This window comes from Pristiophorus japonicus, chromosome 19, assembly GCF_044704955.1.
Source record: "Pristiophorus japonicus isolate sPriJap1 chromosome 19, sPriJap1.hap1, whole genome shotgun sequence".
NCBI lineage: Eukaryota > Metazoa > Chordata > Chondrichthyes > Pristiophoridae > Pristiophorus > Pristiophorus japonicus.
The window spans coordinates 52,800,271-52,820,934 of NC_091995.1; the positions used below are offsets into that span (position 1 = coordinate 52,800,271).

General features: G+C 49.3%; 1 protein-coding gene across 1 annotated transcript in view; it reads right to left on the reverse strand.

Moving 5' to 3' along the window:
• Window positions 1-236: 236 nt before the first annotated feature.
• Window positions 237-20,664, reverse strand: part of LOC139230223 (uncharacterized) — a 62,770-nt gene continuing 42,342 nt past the window's right edge. Inside the window, exons 6-8 of the mRNA XM_070862059.1 lie at window positions 18,594-19,029; window positions 10,167-11,170; window positions 237-4,609 (exon numbers count right to left, since the gene is read on the reverse strand). Coding sequence (XP_070718160.1) covers window positions 4,533-4,609; window positions 10,167-11,170; window positions 18,594-19,029 — 1,517 coding nt within the window. The 3' untranslated portion in view covers window positions 237-4,532. The remainder of the gene's footprint in view (window positions 4,610-10,166; window positions 11,171-18,593; window positions 19,030-20,664) is intronic.

Consider the following 20,664-nt stretch of genomic DNA (forward strand, 5'->3'; position numbering starts at 1 on the left):
GAGAGAGGGACAGAGAGGAAGGGAGAGGAGGAGAGAAACAGAGAGAGGGACAGTGAGAGGTAGAGAAGGAATGAGAGAAAGAGGGCGAGAGCAGGAAGAGAAGGTGGGGAGGGAGGAAGAGAGAAACAGATAGAGACACAGAGAGAGAGAGAGAGACAGAAAGAGAAAGAGGGGTGTACAGGATTTTTGAAATTTAGTTTTGACCAGATAGATGCAGTGGGCTCTTCCGATCCTGTAAATTTTTATGTCAGCTGTGGCCTCTATGGGTGGATTATTGAGCTATGGGTGGGGTGGGAGGGGGAGGGGATCCGGTCGTGTGTGTGTCCAGGGCGCTGGATGGCCAAATATTTACGATGACACACTAAACGAGGTCAGAGCTGCCCATTTAGGTGGACGTTACAAGCCCCGTATAGCACTGCAGAGCTCTCCTGGTGTCCCGGGAAACATTCGCCCATCACTATATCTCAAAGACAGGCCAACTGGCCATGCGGCTGATCGCTGATTGTGGAACAGCCCTGTGTCTGCAGATAACAGTGCAGTGGCCGTGTTGTAAACCACGAACAGAACATGTCACAATTTCTGACCAAACCGCATACGTTTGGTGAATGTTGTATTTGCCCAGCCAAAGCCCAGCAGTGGCCAATGGAAACACTGCACCCACATCCTTCACCCAGGGTTAGGATCAGGATTGTTAACTACAGCACAAGCTGAGACAGAGAATAACAGGCCTTAACCCCAACTTCAGCAGAGCATCCGCAAGTGAGACCATTACCATCGACTGACCACACTATCCTGGAGAGCTCTGAGTGATGGTGACAAATGGTGAGCAGTTGTGATTCAGGTTTGCACACACTAGGTGGGCTCAGGTTAGTGAGACTTGTTTCATACCAAGACCCTTACAGGCCGCAGAGAGGAGAGTCACTGGCTACAATCCCAGTCTCTTTGGACCCGCAGGAGTCCCGCCAGCCTGTGACTTGTGGTGTATGGTAATGCTGTTGCCACTAGATGAGATGATGAACTAGCTGACTTACACTGGTCCCCGGGTCTAGCAATGCCTCGATTTTAAAATTCTCATCCTTGTTTTCACATCCCTCCATGGCCTCGCCCCTCCCGATCTCTGTAACCTACTCCAGCCCCTACAACTCTCCGAGATCTCTGCGCTTCTCCAATTCTGCCCTCTAACGCATCCCCAATTTTAATCCCTCCACCTTCAGTTGTCTAAACCTCTCCACTTCCCACTGAAGATGCTCTTTAAAACCTAGCTTTTGATCACCTGTTCTAATATCTGCTTATGTGGCTTGGTGTCAATTGTTATGTATTAAGAATGGGCGCATATGTGGCAGATGAAATTTAATGCGGAAAAGTGCGAAGTGAATCATTTTAGTAGGAAGAACGAGGAGAGGCAATATAAACTAAAGGGGCACATGAAAGGCCTGGGGGTATATGTGCACAAATCGTTGAAGGTGGCAGGGCAGGTTGAGAAAGCGGTTAAAAAAGCATGCGGGATCCTGGGATTGATAAATAAAGGCAGAGTACAAAAGCAAGGAAGTTATGATCAACCTGCATAAAACACTGGTTCGGCCTCAACTGGAGCAGTGTGTCCAATTCTGGGCACCGCACTTTAGGAAGGATGTGAAGGCCTCAGTGAGGGTGCCGAAATGATTTACGAGAATGATTCCAGGGATGAGGGACTTCAGTTATGTGGATCGACCGGAGTTGTTCTCCTCAGAGCAGAGAAGGTTGCGAGGAGATTTGATAGAGGTGCTTAAAATCAAGAGGGGTCTACACAGAGTAGATAGAGAGAAACTGTTCCCATTGACGGAAGGGTCGAGAACCAGATTTAAGGAGTTTAGCAGAAGAACCAAAAGCGACATGAGGAACAACCTTTTTATGCAGCGACTCGTTATGATCTGGAATGCACTGCCGGAAAGGGTGGTGGAGGCAGACTCAATCGTGGCTTTCAAAAAGGGAATTGGATAAGTACCTGAAGGAAAAAAAATTGCAGGGCTACGGGGAAAGGGCGAGGAAGTGGGACTAGCTGAAGCGCTCTTGCAGAGAGCCGGCATGGGCTCGACGGGCCGAATGGCCTCCTTCTGTGCTATAACTATTCTATGATTCCTATGATAATTGCTCCTGTGAAGCACCTTGGGACGTTTTACTACGTTAACGGCGCTATATAAATACAAGCTGTTGTTGGGTGTTGTTGAAACAATGCTGATCCAGTGCAGTGGGCATTAGCAGGATCCCCGGACTAGCTTCGGGCATTGAAGCCGACTGTTCACGCACGCACGCACGCCATCCCGCCTTAGATGAGCGAACTGAGCACGGACCATGGACGGAGCAGAGAGTCTTCATGACCGGCACTCACTCAAGTCAACATGAAATGGCCCTCAGCTGCTCCACACACATTGCCCTGCTCAAATAATTCACCAGCTTAATATCACCGTATGGATTATAACATGGTTCCACTGAGGTTACACTGTAAATGTCTCACAGAATATAGAAGAAATGAGTTAAATGAGTCAGAGATAGACAGATTTTTGAGCGATAAAGGAGTAAAGGGTTATGGGGAGCGGGCAGGGAAGTGGAGCTGAGTCCAAGGTCAGATCAACCATGATCTTATTGAATGACGGAGCGGGCTCGAAGGGCCGAATGGCCGACTCCTGCTCCTAATTCTTATGTTCTTGTATTTGTAGGTCAAACCTCAGTATGTCCCAAAGTCCCTTACAGCCCAAGAATTATTTGTGTAGCTACTGTTATCTATTTGGGCAATCATGTGGCCAAAAAGTCCCACAATACGAGATTAAGCGACCATTTAATCGGTGTCAGGTGGCCAGGGATGAATGTTGGCCCAGAACACGCACACAATTCTCTGCTCTCCTTCAAATCCTGTCATGGGATCTTTTACATCAACAACTCAGTCGGATACCACCCTTAAAGTGGAAAAAAAATATCCCAAGCTCCTTCACCAACCAAGGAGATATTAGGAGGGGGGGAGCGACCAAAAGAGGTGGGCTTCAAGGAGGGTCTTGGAAAAGAAAGACTTGCATTCATATAGCGCCTTTCACGACCTCAGGACATCCTGAAGTGCTTTACAGCCAATGAAGTACTTTTGGAGTGTATTCACTGTTGTAATGTGGGAAACGCAGCAGCCAATTTGCGCACAGCAAGCTCCCACAAACAGCAAAGTGATAATGACCAGATAATCTGTTTTTTGTTATGTTGATTGAGGGCTAAATATTGGCCAGGACACCGGGGATAACTCCCCTGCTCTTCTTCGAAATAGTGCCATGGGATCTTTTACATCCACCTGAGAACCGACTTGGTTTAAAAAATCTCATCTGAAAGAAGGCACCTCCGACAGTGCAGCACTCCCTCAGCACCGCACTGGAATGTCAGCCTAGATTTTTGTGCTCAAGTCCCTGGAGTGGGATTTAAACCCACAACCTTCTGACTCAGAGGTGAATGTGCTACCCACTGAGCCAAGGCTGACACTTAACAGGAGGAGAGGGAGGATGTACCTGCTGTGTATTTCCAACATTTTCTATTGTTATCTTAATTTTTCGGGCTGTCTCTCAGCAGTGATCTGATAAGGGAAGGATACTACACCAGATGCTGTACGGAACCGTACTGACCAGGAAAGCCCCAGGCTCCAATCGCGGACTGCAATGAATGAGATGACCTCAGTCAGCCAGCCAGTCAGGGCACTACAATTGCTTACGGTATCCCCGGGCCAGTGAGAGGGAAAGAAAAGTAGACCCGATCATTGTCCAGCAATTCCTGCTGGACAGTGTGAGGTCGTCGTGATCTCACTGAATGGCGGAACACGGTCAAGGGGCTGAACGGCCTCCTCCTCTTCCTGCGACAGTCAGGGGCAGGGTCAGGCTGGATGGCGACACCTTCTACTGTCCACTAGCTGTTCACACCCCACTGTCCAGGCTTCTTTGTGAAGAACGGTACCAAAGGAGTGTCAGTACTGTGGAACAGTATGGACAAAGCCCAGCATAATCTCTCAATGCCCTCTCACCAGAAACATACCGACTGCACGTCAAGATCGGGAATGACATCCACTTTTAACACAATTCTCTGCCCACTCATTCCGCAGCTGTTACCCTTTGGACAAAATTACACTGGTCTCCCCTTCTTGCTCATGGTTAGACTCGTATCCCTTGGGTAATTGAACCCTTCACTGAAGGGAACAACTTGCCAAATCCCTTCACAAATCTTGAAAGCTTTACCACAAAATCACTCTCCCGAAGACCACAAGCCAAATTTCATTGATCTTCACGGCTACAAATTAATTTAGTTCAAAGCTGAATCGAAGGCTTGTCGACAGTTCACTGCGCAGTGGTGATCGGGGCGGGGTGTGTGCGTGTGTATGTGTGTGTGTGTATATCCAATGTATCTGTACACATACAGAAGCTGTGTCCGAGTATGGGAAGAGAAAGCAACCTCAGTTCCAGACTCCTGGATCATCCGGAATCACGGACGAACTTGGAGCCACTCCCGCTGTACATACGAAGGGCCTGAAATCAGTTCTGATGCATGTCTTCAACATTGTACGTCTCGTTGGGTGGAGCCGATGATCTCTCCTCCCCTGTGTGATTCACTAAAAATAACGTAGGAAACACCAGTGAGTGATGCGAGAGGGTACACAGAATAACAAAAAGTGATTGAGGACACAGTAATGAAAGGTGATATAAAAGGGCCTATACTCGTTGGAGTTTAGAAGAATGAGAGGTGATCTTATTCAAACATACAAGATTCTGAGGGGGCTTGACAGGGTAGATGCAGAGAGGATGTTTCCCATCATGGGGGAATCCAGAACTAGGGGGCATAGTTTCAGAATAAGGGGTCACCCATTTAAAACAGAAATGAGGAGGAATTTCTTCTCTCAGAGGGTCAGGAATCTTTGGAATTCTCTGGCCCAGAGAGCTGTGGAGGCTGGGTCACTGAATATATTTAAGGCGGAGATAAGGGAGTAAAGGGTTATGGGGAGTGGGCGGGGAAGTGGAGTTGAGGCCATGATCAGATCAGCCCTGATCATCAGCCCTGATCTTATTGAATGGCGGAGCAGGCTCGAGGGGCCAAATGGCCGACTCCTGCTCCTATTTCTTAAGTTCTTCTGTGATAGAGGGAGACACACAGTAATAAACAACATCAACTTGTATTTATAGAACGCCTTTAACATAGTAAAACATCCCAAGGCGCTTCACAGGAGTATTATAAAGCAAAACAAATAAGTTTGACACTGAGCCACGCAAGTAGAAATTAGGTCAGGTGACCAAAAGCTTGGTTAAAGAGGTATGTTTTAAGGAGTGTCTTGAAGGAGGAAAGAGAGATAGAGAGGTGGAGAGGTTTAGAGAGGGAGTTCCAGAGCTTGGGGCCCAGGCAACAGAAGGCACGGCCACCGATGGTTGAACGATTATAATCAGGGATGCTGAAGAGGGCCGAATTAGAGGAGCACAGACCTGTCGGGGGGTGGGGGGGGGGGAGGGCTGGCGGAGATTACAGAGATAGGCAGGCCATGGAGGGGTTTGAAAACAAGGATGTGAATTTCGAAATCGAGGTGTTGCTTAACTGGGAGCCAATGTAGGTCAGCGAGCACATGGGTGGTGGTTGAATGGGACTTGGTGTGAGTTAGGACACGGGCAGCCGAGTTTTGGATCACCCCTAGTTTACGTAGGGTAGAATGTGGGAGGCCAGCCAGGAGTGCGTTGGAATATACAAGTCTAGAGGTAACAAAGGCATGGATGAGGATTTCAGCAGCGGATGAGCTGAGACAGGAGCCGAAATGGGCGATGTTACGAAGGTGGAAATAGGCGGTAACAATAGAGGTAACAAAAGCATGGATGAGGATAAAAGATGATAGAGGACACACACAGTAAGACAAAGTGATAGAATGCAGGTGTATGAAGACAGAACGAGAGTCAAACTGAAATAAACAGTAATTTTAGGATCTGCAGGAAACATTTTCTGAACGATAGACAAAGGAACAAGGACTAGGCCATTCAGGCCTTCGAACCCGTTCCGCCATTCAATGTGATCATGGCTTGAACGTGAATGTCAACTCCATCTACCCACCTTGGTTCCGTAACCCTCAATACTCTTGCCTAACAACAATCTGTCAATCTCAGTTTTGAAATTTTCAATTTACCCCCAGCCTAAACAGCTTTTTCAGGGAGAGAGTTTGAGATTTCCACTAGCCTGTGTGAAGAAGTGCTTCCTGACATCACCCCTGAATGATCCAGCTCTAATTTTAAGGTTATACCCCTTGTTCTGGATTCCCCACCAGAGGAAATAGTTTCTCTCTATCTACTCTACCAAATCCTTTAATCATATTAAACACCTCAATTAGATCACCCCATAATTATCTATACTCAAGGGAATACAAGCCCAATACATGCACCTAATTTACCCCTTTTCGCCCCGGTATCATTCTGGTGAATCTGTGCTGCACCCCCTCCGAGCCCAATATATCCCTCCTGTGATGCAGTGCCCAAAACTGAACACAGTTATTGCAGATTGGGTCTAAACAGAGCTCTGTACAGCTGTAATCAAACTCCCACCTCTCCCTTTTCCAGCCCCACTGAGATACATGCCAACATTCCATTAACCATCTCAATTATTTTTTTGTACCCGTACACTCCCATAATCTCTGTTCAGCCACAGTTCCCAGCTTCTCACCATTTGGAAAATACTTTGATCGATCTTTCTTGTGTGCAAAATGGATGACCTCACACTTTCCCAGAGTTTTGCCCACTCACTTAATCTATCAATGTCCCGTTGAAACTTTCTGCTCCCATCTACACTATTTACTGTGTCGCCTAACTTGGTGTTGTCAATAAACCTGGACAAAGGCTCCCTATTCCTTCATCCAAGTCATTTACAAATACAGTGAAAAGCTGAGGACCCAATACAGATCCCTGGGGGACAGCACTAGTCACATCCTGTCAATTGGAGAATATAATCATTATCCCTACTCTCTGTCTCCTACCACCCAACCAATTCCCTATCCAACCTAGTAGGTTGACTCAAATTCCATGCCCTCTCATTTTTGTTAACACTCTCTTACGTGCAACCTTATTGAATGCCTTCTGGAAGTCCACATAAATAACATCCAGACACTCGCTTATCTACGGTGTTAGTTACCGTCTCAAAAAATTCAACTAGGTTTGTTCGATGCGACTTCATGCTGGCTGTCTCTGATCAGCTTATATTAGTCCAAATGTTCATTCACTCAGTCCCTAATATCAGATTCATAGAAATTTACAGCACGGAAGGAGGCCATTCGGCCCATCATGTCCCCGCCAGCTGACCAAAAGCTATCCAGCCTAATCCCACTTTCCAGCTCTCGGTCCGTAGCCCTGTAGGTTACTTTAAGTGCACATCCAAGTATTTTTTAAATGTGATGAGGGTTTCTGACTCTATCACCCTTTTAGGCAGTGAGTTCCAGACCCCCAACACTCTCTGAGTGAAAACATTTCCCCTCAAATCCCCTCTGAACCTCCTATCCTAAGATTCTAATAACTTTCCCACAACTGATGTTAGACGAATAGGCCTATAAGTTCCTGGTTTATCTCTTCTACTCGTCTTCAATAATGGTGTGACATTAGCAGTTTACCAATTCAAGGGGACAATCATGAATTGAGAGTGTTTTGGAAGATCATGACTAAAGCATCTACAATTTCCTCACTGACTTCTTTTAATACCATCGGGTTCTGGAGATTTGTCTGTCTTTAATCTCATTAGTTTCTCCATCTCTTTTTTTAAACTTATATTGAATCTAGTTAGTTCCTCCCATTGATGTATTTTGAGTTTTCCTTGTATTTCTGGAACTTTATCCTTATACTCTACTGTAAAGACCGATAAAAGGTAAGTGTTCAGCAAGTTTGCCATTTGCTGATTTCCAATTTCAATATGACCTGCATCTGTCATCAAGGGGCCCATATTGCACTGAGCCACCTTCTCTCTCTCAATACATTTTGAAATTTTTTTCGTGTTGTCCTTGATATCCCTCGCACGGTTTTCTCGTATTCCCTTTTTGCAGCCCTTACCACTTTTTGTAACCTTTCCTGATCTTTATATCTCTCCCAGTCCATGAGATCGCTCCTGTTCTTTGCCTTCATATCAATCCTTTCTTTTAGTTTGATACTATCTCTCACTTCTCTTGTTGACCCAGGTTGTTTAATTACACACGTGGAACTCTTACCCTGTACAGGTCTTGTATCCTACCAAATATCTTTTGAACCCCTCCCACTGTTCATCTGTACTTTTATCCATTAGTAGCTCTGCCCAATCTATTGTGGTCAATTCCTGCCTCATCTCTCCAAAGGCAACCGTACCTAGATTTAAAACCTCGGTTTGTGAATCACCCTTCTTCCTTTCAAACCTAATATCGAATGCAATCTTATTATGCCACTGTTCGCTCGATGTTCCCACACCGTTAGATCATTGACTGATTCAGGCTCATTACTCATCACTAAATCTAAGATGGTCAGTTCTCTTCTTGGTTCGGGAACATATCGTTCCAGAAAACTGTCCCGAATACATTCAAGAAATATGCTGCCTTTGGGACTCGAGCTGTTCTGCTTCTCCCGGTCTATGTGAAAATTAACGTCTCCCATTATAACCACTGTGCCTTTGCAACAAGCATCTCCGTTCTCCATGTTTATGTATCTCACTACTTTACATTGCTATCTGGTCTGCAGACAACTCCCACCAAAGTCTCACAACCTTCTCTATTCCTCAATTCTATCCATAGTGTCTCTACTGCCTGCTTACCCTTACTGATATCCCCGCTCTCTAATGCTGTAATAATATTGCTGCTCTTCCATCGTCTCCAATTTCCCTGGCCTTCCAAAAGAACTTATAACCTGGAATATTTATCTCCTAATCATACCCAGCCAGGTCTCCATGATGGAATCTACGTCACACCCTTAAAACTGAATTTGCGCATCCAATTCACTTGTTTAATTTCTTGTGCTATGTGCATTAGTGTCTAGAACCTTTAATTGGACAGCAGACCCGATCCTGCCTTTATGCCCTGATGTTGCTTTTAAACACATGTTTTAACTGATCACATTCATCACTTCTGTTGTATTTTTTTATCAGTTAATTTGTGAGTATTTTCCAGATTTGGTTCTGAAGCTGAAGTATTTATATTACCTTAAACACTATTCCGGAGCTCGGCTTCATTCCCATCATTTCTTTTAGTCTTTAGGCTAGTTTTGTCTCTTCCCCTCTATTTGGTTTAAAATCATTTCTACAGTCCTATTTACCCTTTCCGCTAGGCCCCTGGTCCCAGCCCACCCCATCGGTACAACTTCCTCCTGTCCCAGTCCTGGTGCCAGTGTCCCACGAAATGGAGCCCGTTCCTGCCCACACTGCTCCCTTAGCCACGTGTTCACCTTCCTGAGCTGTTTGGCCCGATGCTAATTAGCACGAGGCTCCGGCAATAATCCCGAGATTACCGGGCTCGAGGTCCTGCTTTGTAATTTAGCTCTGAACTCCCGATACTCCTTCAGCAGAATCCCTCCCTTTCCTTCCCTTCCCCATGTAATTTGTTCCAACATGGACCACACAGCTGGATATACCCCCTCCCTTTCCAAATTCTCTTCCAGCCGCCTCACGATATCCCTTACCCTGGCAGCAGGTAGGGTAACATACCCTTTGGGATTCCCGATCACGGCTGCAGGGTACGCTATCTATCCCCCTAATTATTGAATCCCCCTATAACTATCACATTTCTATTCTGCTACCGCCCCCCTGCCCCGCCCTGGCCTGCCTCCTGTTCTACGGCACCGAGGTCCTCCCCTGCTGTCTCTCGCCTTCTCCTCACAGCTAGCGAGTAACTGGCACCCGCTGGGGACGGGACACAGGAAGGGAAGCAACACAGCAGGCCGCTCAGTATCACGTGGGCGAGAGACGCAGGGGCGGTAAGGTGTCCAGTTGGAGCCGCCGTCCAACCGATGGGCGGCTCTCAGCCCGAAACCTCTTTCAGAGACCGACCGACCTGCTGTGTGTGTTGGGGGGGGTGGGAATCCCCCCCGCTTTCGTCCTTCCCATTTCAGATTCCTACCGTTAAAACCCACCCCACCTCCAATGACCCCCCGTTACAAAACTCTTTCGTTTTGAATTTACTCTGAAGTTGCGTGTCTACCAACCATTAATTTCGGTGACTTGCACCTGGCCACCTCTGGCCCAGATGTTGGTGACAGCAGTCATGACCGCTAAGCAGCTGTCAAACTCTTCGGCGGGACACTCGGCAGCGAGCGAGGACAGTTTCTGAGCTACCTTGAGGGCCTGGAGGTACCGCTCCTGCTGCACCGTCTCCGGGTCCCTCGGTGACTCGGGCGGCTGGAGGGGGGAGCCGGCGGCGGCGGCGGGCTGGGGCTCGGGCTCGGCCGGCTCGGCGACGGACTCGACGGGGGGCTCTGGCTCGGGCTCGGCCGGCTCGGCGGCCGGCCGGAAGACCGGGTGGTCCCTCAGGAAGTGCTCGCGGGTCCAGCGGCTGGAGCAGAGGGCGGGCTCGAAGAGGTCGCAGCCCCGCAACTGCCGGAAGGCCAGGATGTGGCGGCAGGGCAGCCGCATGGCGGTGTGGAAGGCGCACTGGCAGCTGGCCGGGGCCGTGACGACGGAGCGCCGCCGGCACAGGGGCTCGGCCCGCTCGGCCTCCGCGCTGAGGAAGGTCACCCACTGCGCGTCCTCCAGCTCGCGCTGCACCCGGGTGAAGGCAAAGTGGGTGAGCAGGCTGGAGTAGGCGGCGGCGGCAGCGGCGGTGGGGACCGAGCCGGTGTCGGGGGCGGCGGCGGTGGCGGCGGGAGGGACCTTCTGGAACATGCGCACCGCCCGGTAGTCGCACTCGGTCCGCAGCGAGTCCACGGCTTTCAGCAGGTCCCGCACGAAGGAGGCAGAGTCGGCGAAGGTCCCGACCAGGGCCCGCAGCTTCTGGCTCAGCGACTCCACCCGGTTGACGGTGCTGGTCAGGTAGCTCTCGCTCTCGTGCTTCAGCCCCTCCACCCACTGGCTGCGCGTCTCGTGCCAGTTCTGGTGGAAGTAGTCGATGGCCTGCTGGGTGTTGGTGTCGAGGAGCTGCTGGTACAGCAGGTCGTACTCCTCAGCCGACGCTGCGTAGCACATGTTGTGGAAGATCTGCAGCAGCAGGTTTCTGAAAGGGAGGAGAGTGGGGGGGTTAGACAATGAAAAGACTCGCATTTAGATAGCACCTTTCACGAACACCGGACGTCTCAAAGCACTTTACAGCCAATGAAATACTTTTGGAGTGTCGTCACTGTTGTAATGTGGGAAACACGGCAGTCAATTTGCACACAGCAAGCTCCCACAAACAGCAATGCGATAATGACCAGATAATCTGTTTTTTTTGTTATGTTTTGAGGGATAAATATTGTCCGGGACACCGGGGATAACTCCCCTGCTCTTCTTCGAAATAGTGCCACGGGATCTTTTAGGTCCACCTGAGAGGGCAGACAGGGCCTCGGTTTAACGTCTCATCCAATTGATGGCACCTCTGACAGTGCAGTGCTCCCTCCCTGAAGTGGGACTTGAACCCACAACCTTCTGACTCAAGAGGCGAGGGTGCTACCCACGGAGCCACAGCTGACTCGCTAATGTTTGGAAATACTGACGCACCTCCCCTGGCATTGCTCCTCACCTGCCGTCTGTAAGGATGGGAGCAACACGCCACGCGAGACCACAATGTATTATTCCGCTGCTAGCGTGCAACCCCATCCCCCCCGCGCGCAGCTGTCCTTTTAAAGCCACAAGGGCAGGCTGTTGTAAATACAACAACTTGTCTTTTATATAGCGCCTTTAACATAGTACAACCTCCTAAGGCACTTCACAGGAGCATAAATCAGACGCAAATTGACACCAAGCCACAAAAGGAGATATTAGGGCAGGTGACCAGAAGCTTGGTCAAAGTGGTAGATTTTAAGGAGCGTCTTAGAGGAAAGAGAGGTAGAGAGGCGGAGAAGTTCATGGAGGGAGTGCCACAGCTCAGGGGCAAGGAGAGCCACAGCTCAGGGGCAAGGAGAGCGAGATAAATTTGAGGATCACTACCTGGCAGGCACAATTACAAGGTTATTATTTTTCTATAGAGTGAAGGAAGCAGCTTACAAATAAACCCCCTGGGCTCTTGCGTGCCCGCGTGCCTCCCCCAGGTTAGAGAAACTAGCAGATTACTGGCTTTCCTCCTCTCTCTCTCTTTCTCTTAATCTGCTTTGGACACTTTGAAGCCTTGATACCTAAATTGAGATGTCCGAACACCAGTCAGAAGACTTTTATAAACAGACACAAAACAAAGGAGATCAAGACAGCTACATATATAGAGAAACAAATACTGTGGATGCTGGAAATCTTAAAGGAAAACCAGAAAATGCTGGAAAATACTCTGCGATTTAATTGTATTTCTGCCCGCTTAATATATTGTATTCGCTGCTCACAATGTGTCTCCTCTACATTCAGTCCGTAAGCGTGACCCCAATCTTCCGGTCGCCTGTCACTTTAATTCTTCGCTCCATTCCCACTCTGTCCTCGGTCTGCTACGCTATTCCAATGAAGCCCAACGCAAGCTCGAGGAACAGCACCTCACTGTCCGATGAAGCACTTTACAGCCTTCTGGCCTCAACATCGAGTTCAGCAACTTTAGATATTAATCATTGCACCCATTCTCCCCCCCGCCCTAGCAGTTGCAGATAATGGAGGATGGCTGCACCAGAGCCACGGGGAGCGGATCGGTGTGGGTTGGTGGGATCGCCGATCGGTACCTGGGTGGCAGAATCATAGAAATTTACAGCAAGGAAGGAGGCCATTTCATGTCCGTGCCGACCAACAAAGAACTATCCAGCCTAATCCCATTATCCAGCTCTTGGTCCGTAGCCCTGTGCATTGCGGCACTTCAAGTGCACATCCATGCACTTTTTAAAATGTGCTGAGGGTTTCTGCCTCTACCACCCTTTCAGGCAGCGAGTTCCAGACCCCCACCATCCTCTGGGTGAAAAGATTTTCCACAAATCCCCTCTAAACCTTCTACCAATTACTTTAAATCTATGCCCCCTGGTTATTGACCCTTCTGCCAAGGGAAGCAGGGCCTCCCTATCCACTCTATCCAGGCCTCTCATAATGTTATGCACCTCATTTAGGTCTGCCCTCAGACTCCTGTTCTAAAGAAAACGAACCCAGCCGATCGAATCTGTCTTCATAGCTAGAATCCTTGTAAATCGCCACTGTACCCTCTCTAATGCAATCACATCTTTCCTGTAATGTGGTGACCAGAACTGCACGCAGTACTCCAGCTGTGGCCTCATTGGCATTTTATACAGTTCAAGCATAACCCTCCTGTTCTTGTATTCTTTGCCTCGACTAATAAAGGCAAGTATTCCATATGCCTTCTGAACCACCTTATCCACCTGGCCTGCTATCTTCAGGGATCTGTGGACCTGCACTCCAAGGTCCCTTTGTTCCTCTACACTTTTCAGTGTCCTACCATTTAATGTGTATTCCCTTGCCTTGTTAGCCCTTCCCAAATGTATTACCTCACACTTCTCCGGATTGAATTCCATTTGCCACTATTCTGCCCACCTGACCAGTTCATTGATATCTTCCTGCAGTCCGCAGCTTTCTTCTTCATTATCAACCACACTGCCGATTTTAGTATCAGCTGCAAACTTCTTAAATCATACCCCCTAGATTCAAGTCTAAATAACTGATATATACCACAAAAAACAAGGGACCCAGCACTGAGCCCCGCAGAACCCCACTGGAACATCCTTCCAGTCACAAAAACACCCATCACCATTACCCTTTGCTTCCTGCCTCTGAGCCAATTTTGGATCCAATTTGCCACTTGCCCTGGTAGGATGGTCCGCACCCCTTAGTCCACCTGCCTTTCTTCCACCACATTCCCGGGCCACGGCAAACCTCGCCGTTTTGACAGATTTTCTAGGCTTCCCATCTGCTTTGCTATTCTGCTGTAACCATTTACACTTGGTTTAGGCCCATCTATCACTCCTTTACTGTCTCATCATCACCCCCTTTTGCCGTTTGTCATTTAATCAGCCCTGTCCTCACGGACCTCTTCCTTTTATCCCTTCCCCTGCCCTCCCGCCCCCCACACCTTTCCCTGCCTCTGTACTTGCTGATAAAACTATTAATTTTCCAATATCCTCCAGTTCTGACGAAGGGTCATCGAGCTGAAACGTTAACTCTGTTTCTCTCCCAACACATGCTGCCTGACCTGTTGAGTGTTTCCAGCATTTTCTACATATATCGGGAAATGAACAGATGGAACACTCTCCACTTGTCTGGACGGGAGCAGCTCCAACAACACTCAAGAAACTCAATACCATTCAGGACAAAGCGGCCCACTTGATTGGTGGTCCATTTACCACTTTTTGTTATTCGTTCACAGGATGTGGGCTGCTTTGTCCTGGATGGTGTCGAGCTTCCCGAGTGTTGTTGGAGCTGCACTCATCCAGGCAAGTGGAGAGTGTTCCATCACACTCCTGACTTGTGCCTTGTAGAAAGGTTTCTGGGGCATCAGGAGGTGAGACACTCGCTGCAGAATACCCAGCCTCTGACCGCTCTTGTTGCCGCAGTATGTATGTGGCTGGTTCAGTTAAGTTTCTGGTCAATGGTGACCCCCAAAATGTTGATGGTGGGGGATTTAGCGATGGTAACTTTTTATTCTTTTTAAAAATTTGTTGTGGGCGTCATTGGCAAGGCCTGCATTTATTGCCCATCCCCAATTCCCTTGAGAAGATGATGGTGAGCTGCCTTCTAGAATTTTTTGAGGATATAACTAGTAGAGTGGACAAGGGAGAACCAGTGGATGTGGTGTATTTGGACTTTCAAAAGGCTTTTGACAAGGTCCCACACAAGAGATTAATGTGCAAAATTAAAGCACTTGGTATTGGGGGTAATGTATTAACGTGGGTAGAGAACTGGTTGGCAGACAGGAAGCAGAGAATTGGGATAAACGGGTCCTTTTCAGAATGACAGGCAGTGACTATTGGGGTGCCGTAGGGTTCAGTGCTGGGACCCCAGCTACTTACAATATACATCAATGATTTAGATGAAGGAATTGAGTGTAATATCTCCAAGTTTGCAGATGTCACTAAGCTGGGTGGCGGAGTGAGCTGTGAGGAGGATGCTAAGAGTTTGCTGGGTGACTTGGACAAGTTACGTGAGTGGACAAATGCATGGCAGATGCAGTATAATGTGGATAAATATGAGGTTATCCGCTTTGGTGGCAAAAACAGGAAAGCAGAATATCTGAATGGTGACAAATTATAAAGGGGAGGTGCAACGAGACCTGGGTGTCATGGTACATCAGTCATTGAAAGTTGGCATGCAGGTACAGCAGGCGGTGAAGTAAGATCTCCCTGCTTCCATACTCAAATCCCCTAGCTATGAAGGCCAACATGCTAGGGGATTTGAGTATAGGAGCAGGGAGGTCTTCATAGCTAGGGGATTTGAGTATAGGAGCAGGGAGGTCTTACTGCAGGTGTACAGGGCCTTGGTGAGGTCTCACCTGGAATATTGTGTTCAGTTTTGGTCTCCTAATCTTAGAAAGGATGTTCTTGCTATTGAGGGAGTGCAGCAAAGGTTCAACAGACTGATTCCCGGGATGGCAGGACTGACATATGAGGAGAGACTGGATCGGCTGTGCCTGTACTCACTGGAGTTTAGAAGAATGAAAGGGGATCTCATAGAAACATATAAAATTCTGACGGGACTGGACAGGTTAGAGTCAGGAAGAATGTTCCCAATATTGGGGAAGTCCAGAACCAGGGGTCACAGTCTAAGGATAAGGGGTTAACCATTTAGGACCAAGATGAGGAGAAACTTCTTCACTCAGAGAGTTGTTAACCTGTGGAATTATCTACTGCAGAAAGTTGTTGAGGCCAGTTCGTTAGATATATTCAAGAGGGAGTTAGATATGGCCCTTTCAGCTAAAGGGATCAAGGGGTATGGAAAGCAGGAAAGGGGTACTGAGGTGAATGATCACACATGATCTTATTAAATGGTGGTGCAGGCTCGAAGGGCCGAATGGCCTACTCCTGCACCTATTTTCTATGTTTCTTGAACCGCTGCAGTCCGTGGGGTGAAGGTACTCCCATAGTGCTGTTAGGGAGGGAGTACCAGGATATTGACCCAGTGACAATGAAGGATGGTGTGTGACTTGGAGGGGAACATGCAGGTGATGGTGCTCTGATGCACCTCGACCACCAGATGGTAGAGGTCGCGGGTTTGGGAGATGAAGCCGTGGCGAGTTGTTGCAGTGCATCTTGCAGATGATACACACTGCAGCCACGGTGCGCCGGTGGTGGAGGGAGTGAATGATGAAGGTAGTGAATGAACTTGCCAATCTCTCGGGCTGCTTTGTCCTGGATGGGGTCGAGCCTCTTGAGTGTTGTTGGAGCTGCACTCATCCAGACAAGTGGAGTGTATTCCATCACACTCCTGACTTGTGCCTTGTAGATGGTGGAAAGGTTTTGGGGAGTCAGGAGGTGAGACACTCGTCGCAGAATACCCAGCCTCTAACCTGCTCTTGTTGACACAGTATTTATGTGGCTGGTACAGTTAAGTTTCTGGTCAATGGTGACCCCAGGATGTTGATGGTGGGAGATTTGGCGATGGTAATGCCATTGAATGTTAAGGGACGGTGGTTAAACTCTCACTTATTGGAGATGGTCATTGCCTGGCACTTGTGTGGCAGAATGTTACTTGCTACTTATCAGCCCAAGCCTGAATGTTGTCCAGGTCTTTCTGTATGTGGGCACGGACTGCTTCATTATCTGAGGAGTAGCAAATGACATTGAACACTGTGTAGTCATCAGCGAACATCCCCATTTGTGACCTTATGATGGAGGGAAGGTCATTGATGAAGGAGCTGAAGATGGTTAGGCCTAGGACACTGCACTGAGGAACTCCTGCAGCGATGTCCTGGGGCTGTGATGATTGACCTCCAACCACCACAACCATCTTCCTTTATGCTCGGTATGACCCCAGCCAGTGGAGAATTCCACCCCCCCCCCACCCCATCGCCCCCAGAAGGGCAAGGGCAGCAGGCACATGGGAACACCACCACCTCCAAGCTCCCCTCCAAATCACACACTATCCTGACTTGGAAATACATTGCCATTGCTTCATTGTCACAGGGTCAAAATCCTGGAACTCCCTCCCTAACAGCACTGTTGGAGCACCTTCACCACATGGACTGCAGCGGTTCAAGAAGACACATCCCCACCACCTTCGCAAGGGCAATAAATGCAGGCCTCACCAGTGACACTATATCCCGGAAAAAATAATTTAAAAAAAAAGAAATAGGAGACAACTCGAAAGCAGAGACAATTGGATGGAAATTGACAGAGATTCAGATAGGGGTAGTTAGATAAAAATATAGAGATAGACAGAAATTAAATTGTTAGACAAATATCTAGATAAAGATATAGGTACATAAGGTATATAGAAAGTTAGATATACAGATAATACAGATAGCAAGACAAAGATACAGAGAGAGATAGCGAAATATATAAATATATATTTATATAGATATAAAGATATAGCTGGAGACATTGGAGGGAGATAGAGACATGAAGAGAGACAGACTGTTGAGAGGTAAACTGACAGATGGAGAGATGTAGAGATAGTCCGCTGATAGACAGAGACAGATAAATAGACAAGAGGTACAGATAAATAGATACAGACGTAAGTATATAGAAACAAAAGGAGAGACAACAGATAGACATTTCCCTTTCCCTCCCAGATTGTCTCGGCCGTCTCCTGAAGGTACAGGCCCAGGCTGGGGAGGAGCAGTCCTGACATCTGGGGAAGGGGTGGATGGGGAGAAACGGGAGGGGTGGGGAAGGTTGTTTGCAGTCCAGTGTGATCCCCACCCTGACACACCCCCCAGGGAGAGCGGCCCTCGCTGCCCTTGTTCTGTTCCTCCCTCGGCTCCTGTTCCAGACCTCCCCCCTTTGTTCTCTGGTTCGGACCCCCCTTGTTTTCCGGTTTGGGACCTGCCGTCATCGGCCCCTGGTTCAGACCCCCCCACCCTCGGCCCCTGGTCCGGCCCCCGCAACCCCCCCCCCCCCGCCCTCTGGTCCGGGACACCCTCCACCCCCAAGTCCAGAACCCCCTGCCCTCGGCCCCTGGTCCGCCCCCCCCCCCCCCCCCCCCCCCCCCCCGCGTCCAGACCACCTACTCCTCAGCCCCTGGTCCGGGACACCCCCCACCCCCAAGTCCAGACCACCCCCCCTCTCGGTCGCTGGTCCAGCATCTCCCCCCGCCCCCCAGTCCGAACCCCCTCCTCGGTTCCGGGCCTGGGACACCCCCCCCCCCGCCCCTCCAGGCCAGAGCCCATCCTTGGCTCTGGGCCTGGGACACCCCTCCCCCTCCCCCCAGTTCGGACCCCCTCCTCGGCTCCAGGACTGGGACCCCACCCCACCCCCAAATCCGGACCCCGTCCTCAGCTCCGGGACCACCTCCTCCTTGACACCTGGTCCAGGGCCCTCACCACCCCCCCCACCAATCCGGACCATCTCCTCGGCTCCGGTGCCGGTGCTTACCTCTGCCCGACGGTCACATTCATCTTGTCCGGGGTGACCTCGCCGCGGAAGGTGCACAGGGCCTGGCACAGGCAGGTGAGCAGCCTGGTCTGGGGCAGGACCTCGGACACCACCTCCCCGCGGCCGGCCCTGCCGCTGCTCATCACCACCTGGACCCGCTCCGCCGCCGGGTTCTTCTGCTTGAAGATGCGCAGCAGCTGCTTGAGGGTCTCACGCTCCTCGTTCTGCAGGAACCACAGGCACACCAGCTCGCTCTCCCCGTTCCCGTCGATCACCAGCAGCAGGTAGGTAGGCAGCCGCAAGCCCTCCCACCTGTAGGTGGCGTCCATCAGCAGCACCTCCGGGTATTTCTCGAACGTCTGCTTCATGCTGCTGTCCTGGAAGTAGATGGCCTGCAGCACACTGGCCTTGCTCACCACCACCACCACTGTGCCGTCTGCAAACAACCCAGAGCCCACACTGTCAGTCGTCGGGCAACATAAGGACAGCAGAAATAGGAGCAGGAATCGGCCATTCGGCCCCTCGAGCCTGCTCTGCCATTTAATAAGATCATGGCTGATCCAATCATGGACTCAACTCCACTTCCCTGCCCACTCCCCATAATCCCTTATCCCCATATCATTCAAAAATCTGTCTATCTCCGCCTTAAATATATTCAATGACCCAGCCTCCACAGCTCTCTGGGGCAGAGAATTCCATAGATTTACAACCCTCTGAGAGAAGAAATTCCTCCTCATCTCAGTTTTAAATGTGCAGTCCCTTATTCTGAAACTATGCCCCTTAGTTCTAGATTCCCCCACATGGGGAAACATCCTCTCTGCATTTACCCTGTCAAGCCCCCTCAACCATCACTCGCACAGGCCCTTCAGCCCATCGTTACACAGGGAGAGGCCATTCAGCCCATCGTTACACAGGGAGAGGCCATTCAGCCTCTCCAATCTGTTACACAGGAACAGGAAGAGGCCACTCAGCCCCTTGAATCTGTTACGACATTCAGCCCCTTCAGCCTGTTCTGCCATTCAATTTGATCCTGGCTGATCTGTATCGTAACTCCATCTGACTGCCCTGGTTCCATAACCCTTAAGTAGCCTTGGCAAACAAAGATCTTATAATCTCATGTTTTAAATTTTCAATTCACCCCCAGCCTCAACTACGTCCCAGATTTCCACCAACCTTTGTGTGAAGAAGTGCTTCCTGACATCACCCCTGAACAGCCGAGCTCTAATTATAAGGCTGTGCTCCCCTTATTCTAGACTCCCGCACATGAGGAAATAGTTACTATCCCCCATCAATGAGATCACCCCATAATTGTCGCTACTCAAGGGAATACAAGCCCAGTTTATGCACCGAATTTACCCCTTTTAGCCCCAGTATCATTCTGGTGAATCTGTGTTGTACCCCCTCCGAGCCCAATATATCCTTGCTGAGATACGGTGCCCAGAACTGAACAGTTACTGCAGACTAGGTCTAAGCAGAGCTCTGTACAGCTGTAATCGAACTCCCACCCCTCCCTTTTCCAGCCCCACTGAGATACATGTCAACATTCCATTAACCTTTTCAATGGTACACTCGCACTAAGTGATGTCTCTACTTGGACCCCTAAATTTCTGTTCAGCCACAGTTCCCAGTTTCTCACCATTCTGAAAATACTCTGATCGATCTTTCTTGGGTGCAAAGTGGATGACCGCACACTTTCCCAGAGTTTTGCCCACTCACTTAACGTCCCGTTGCAACTTTCTGCTCCCATCTGCACTATTTACTGTGTCATCTACCTGGACATACGTCTCTCTATTTCTTCATCCAAGTCATTTATAAATACAGTGAAAAGCTGAGGCCCCAGTACATGTCCCTGGGGGACGGCACTGGTCACATCCTGCCGAGTGGAATATAAACTCATTATCATTCCCCCTCCACTATGTCCCATCAAATACTCCCGGGGCAGGTACAGCACAGGTTAGGTTCACAGTAAAGCTCCCTCTACACTGTCCCAGACAAGTGGGTCAACTGTCCTCTGGTCCGCCAATGTAATAGTTCTAATCCCCAGCAGTGACTCGCTCCCTGGGGTGAGGGG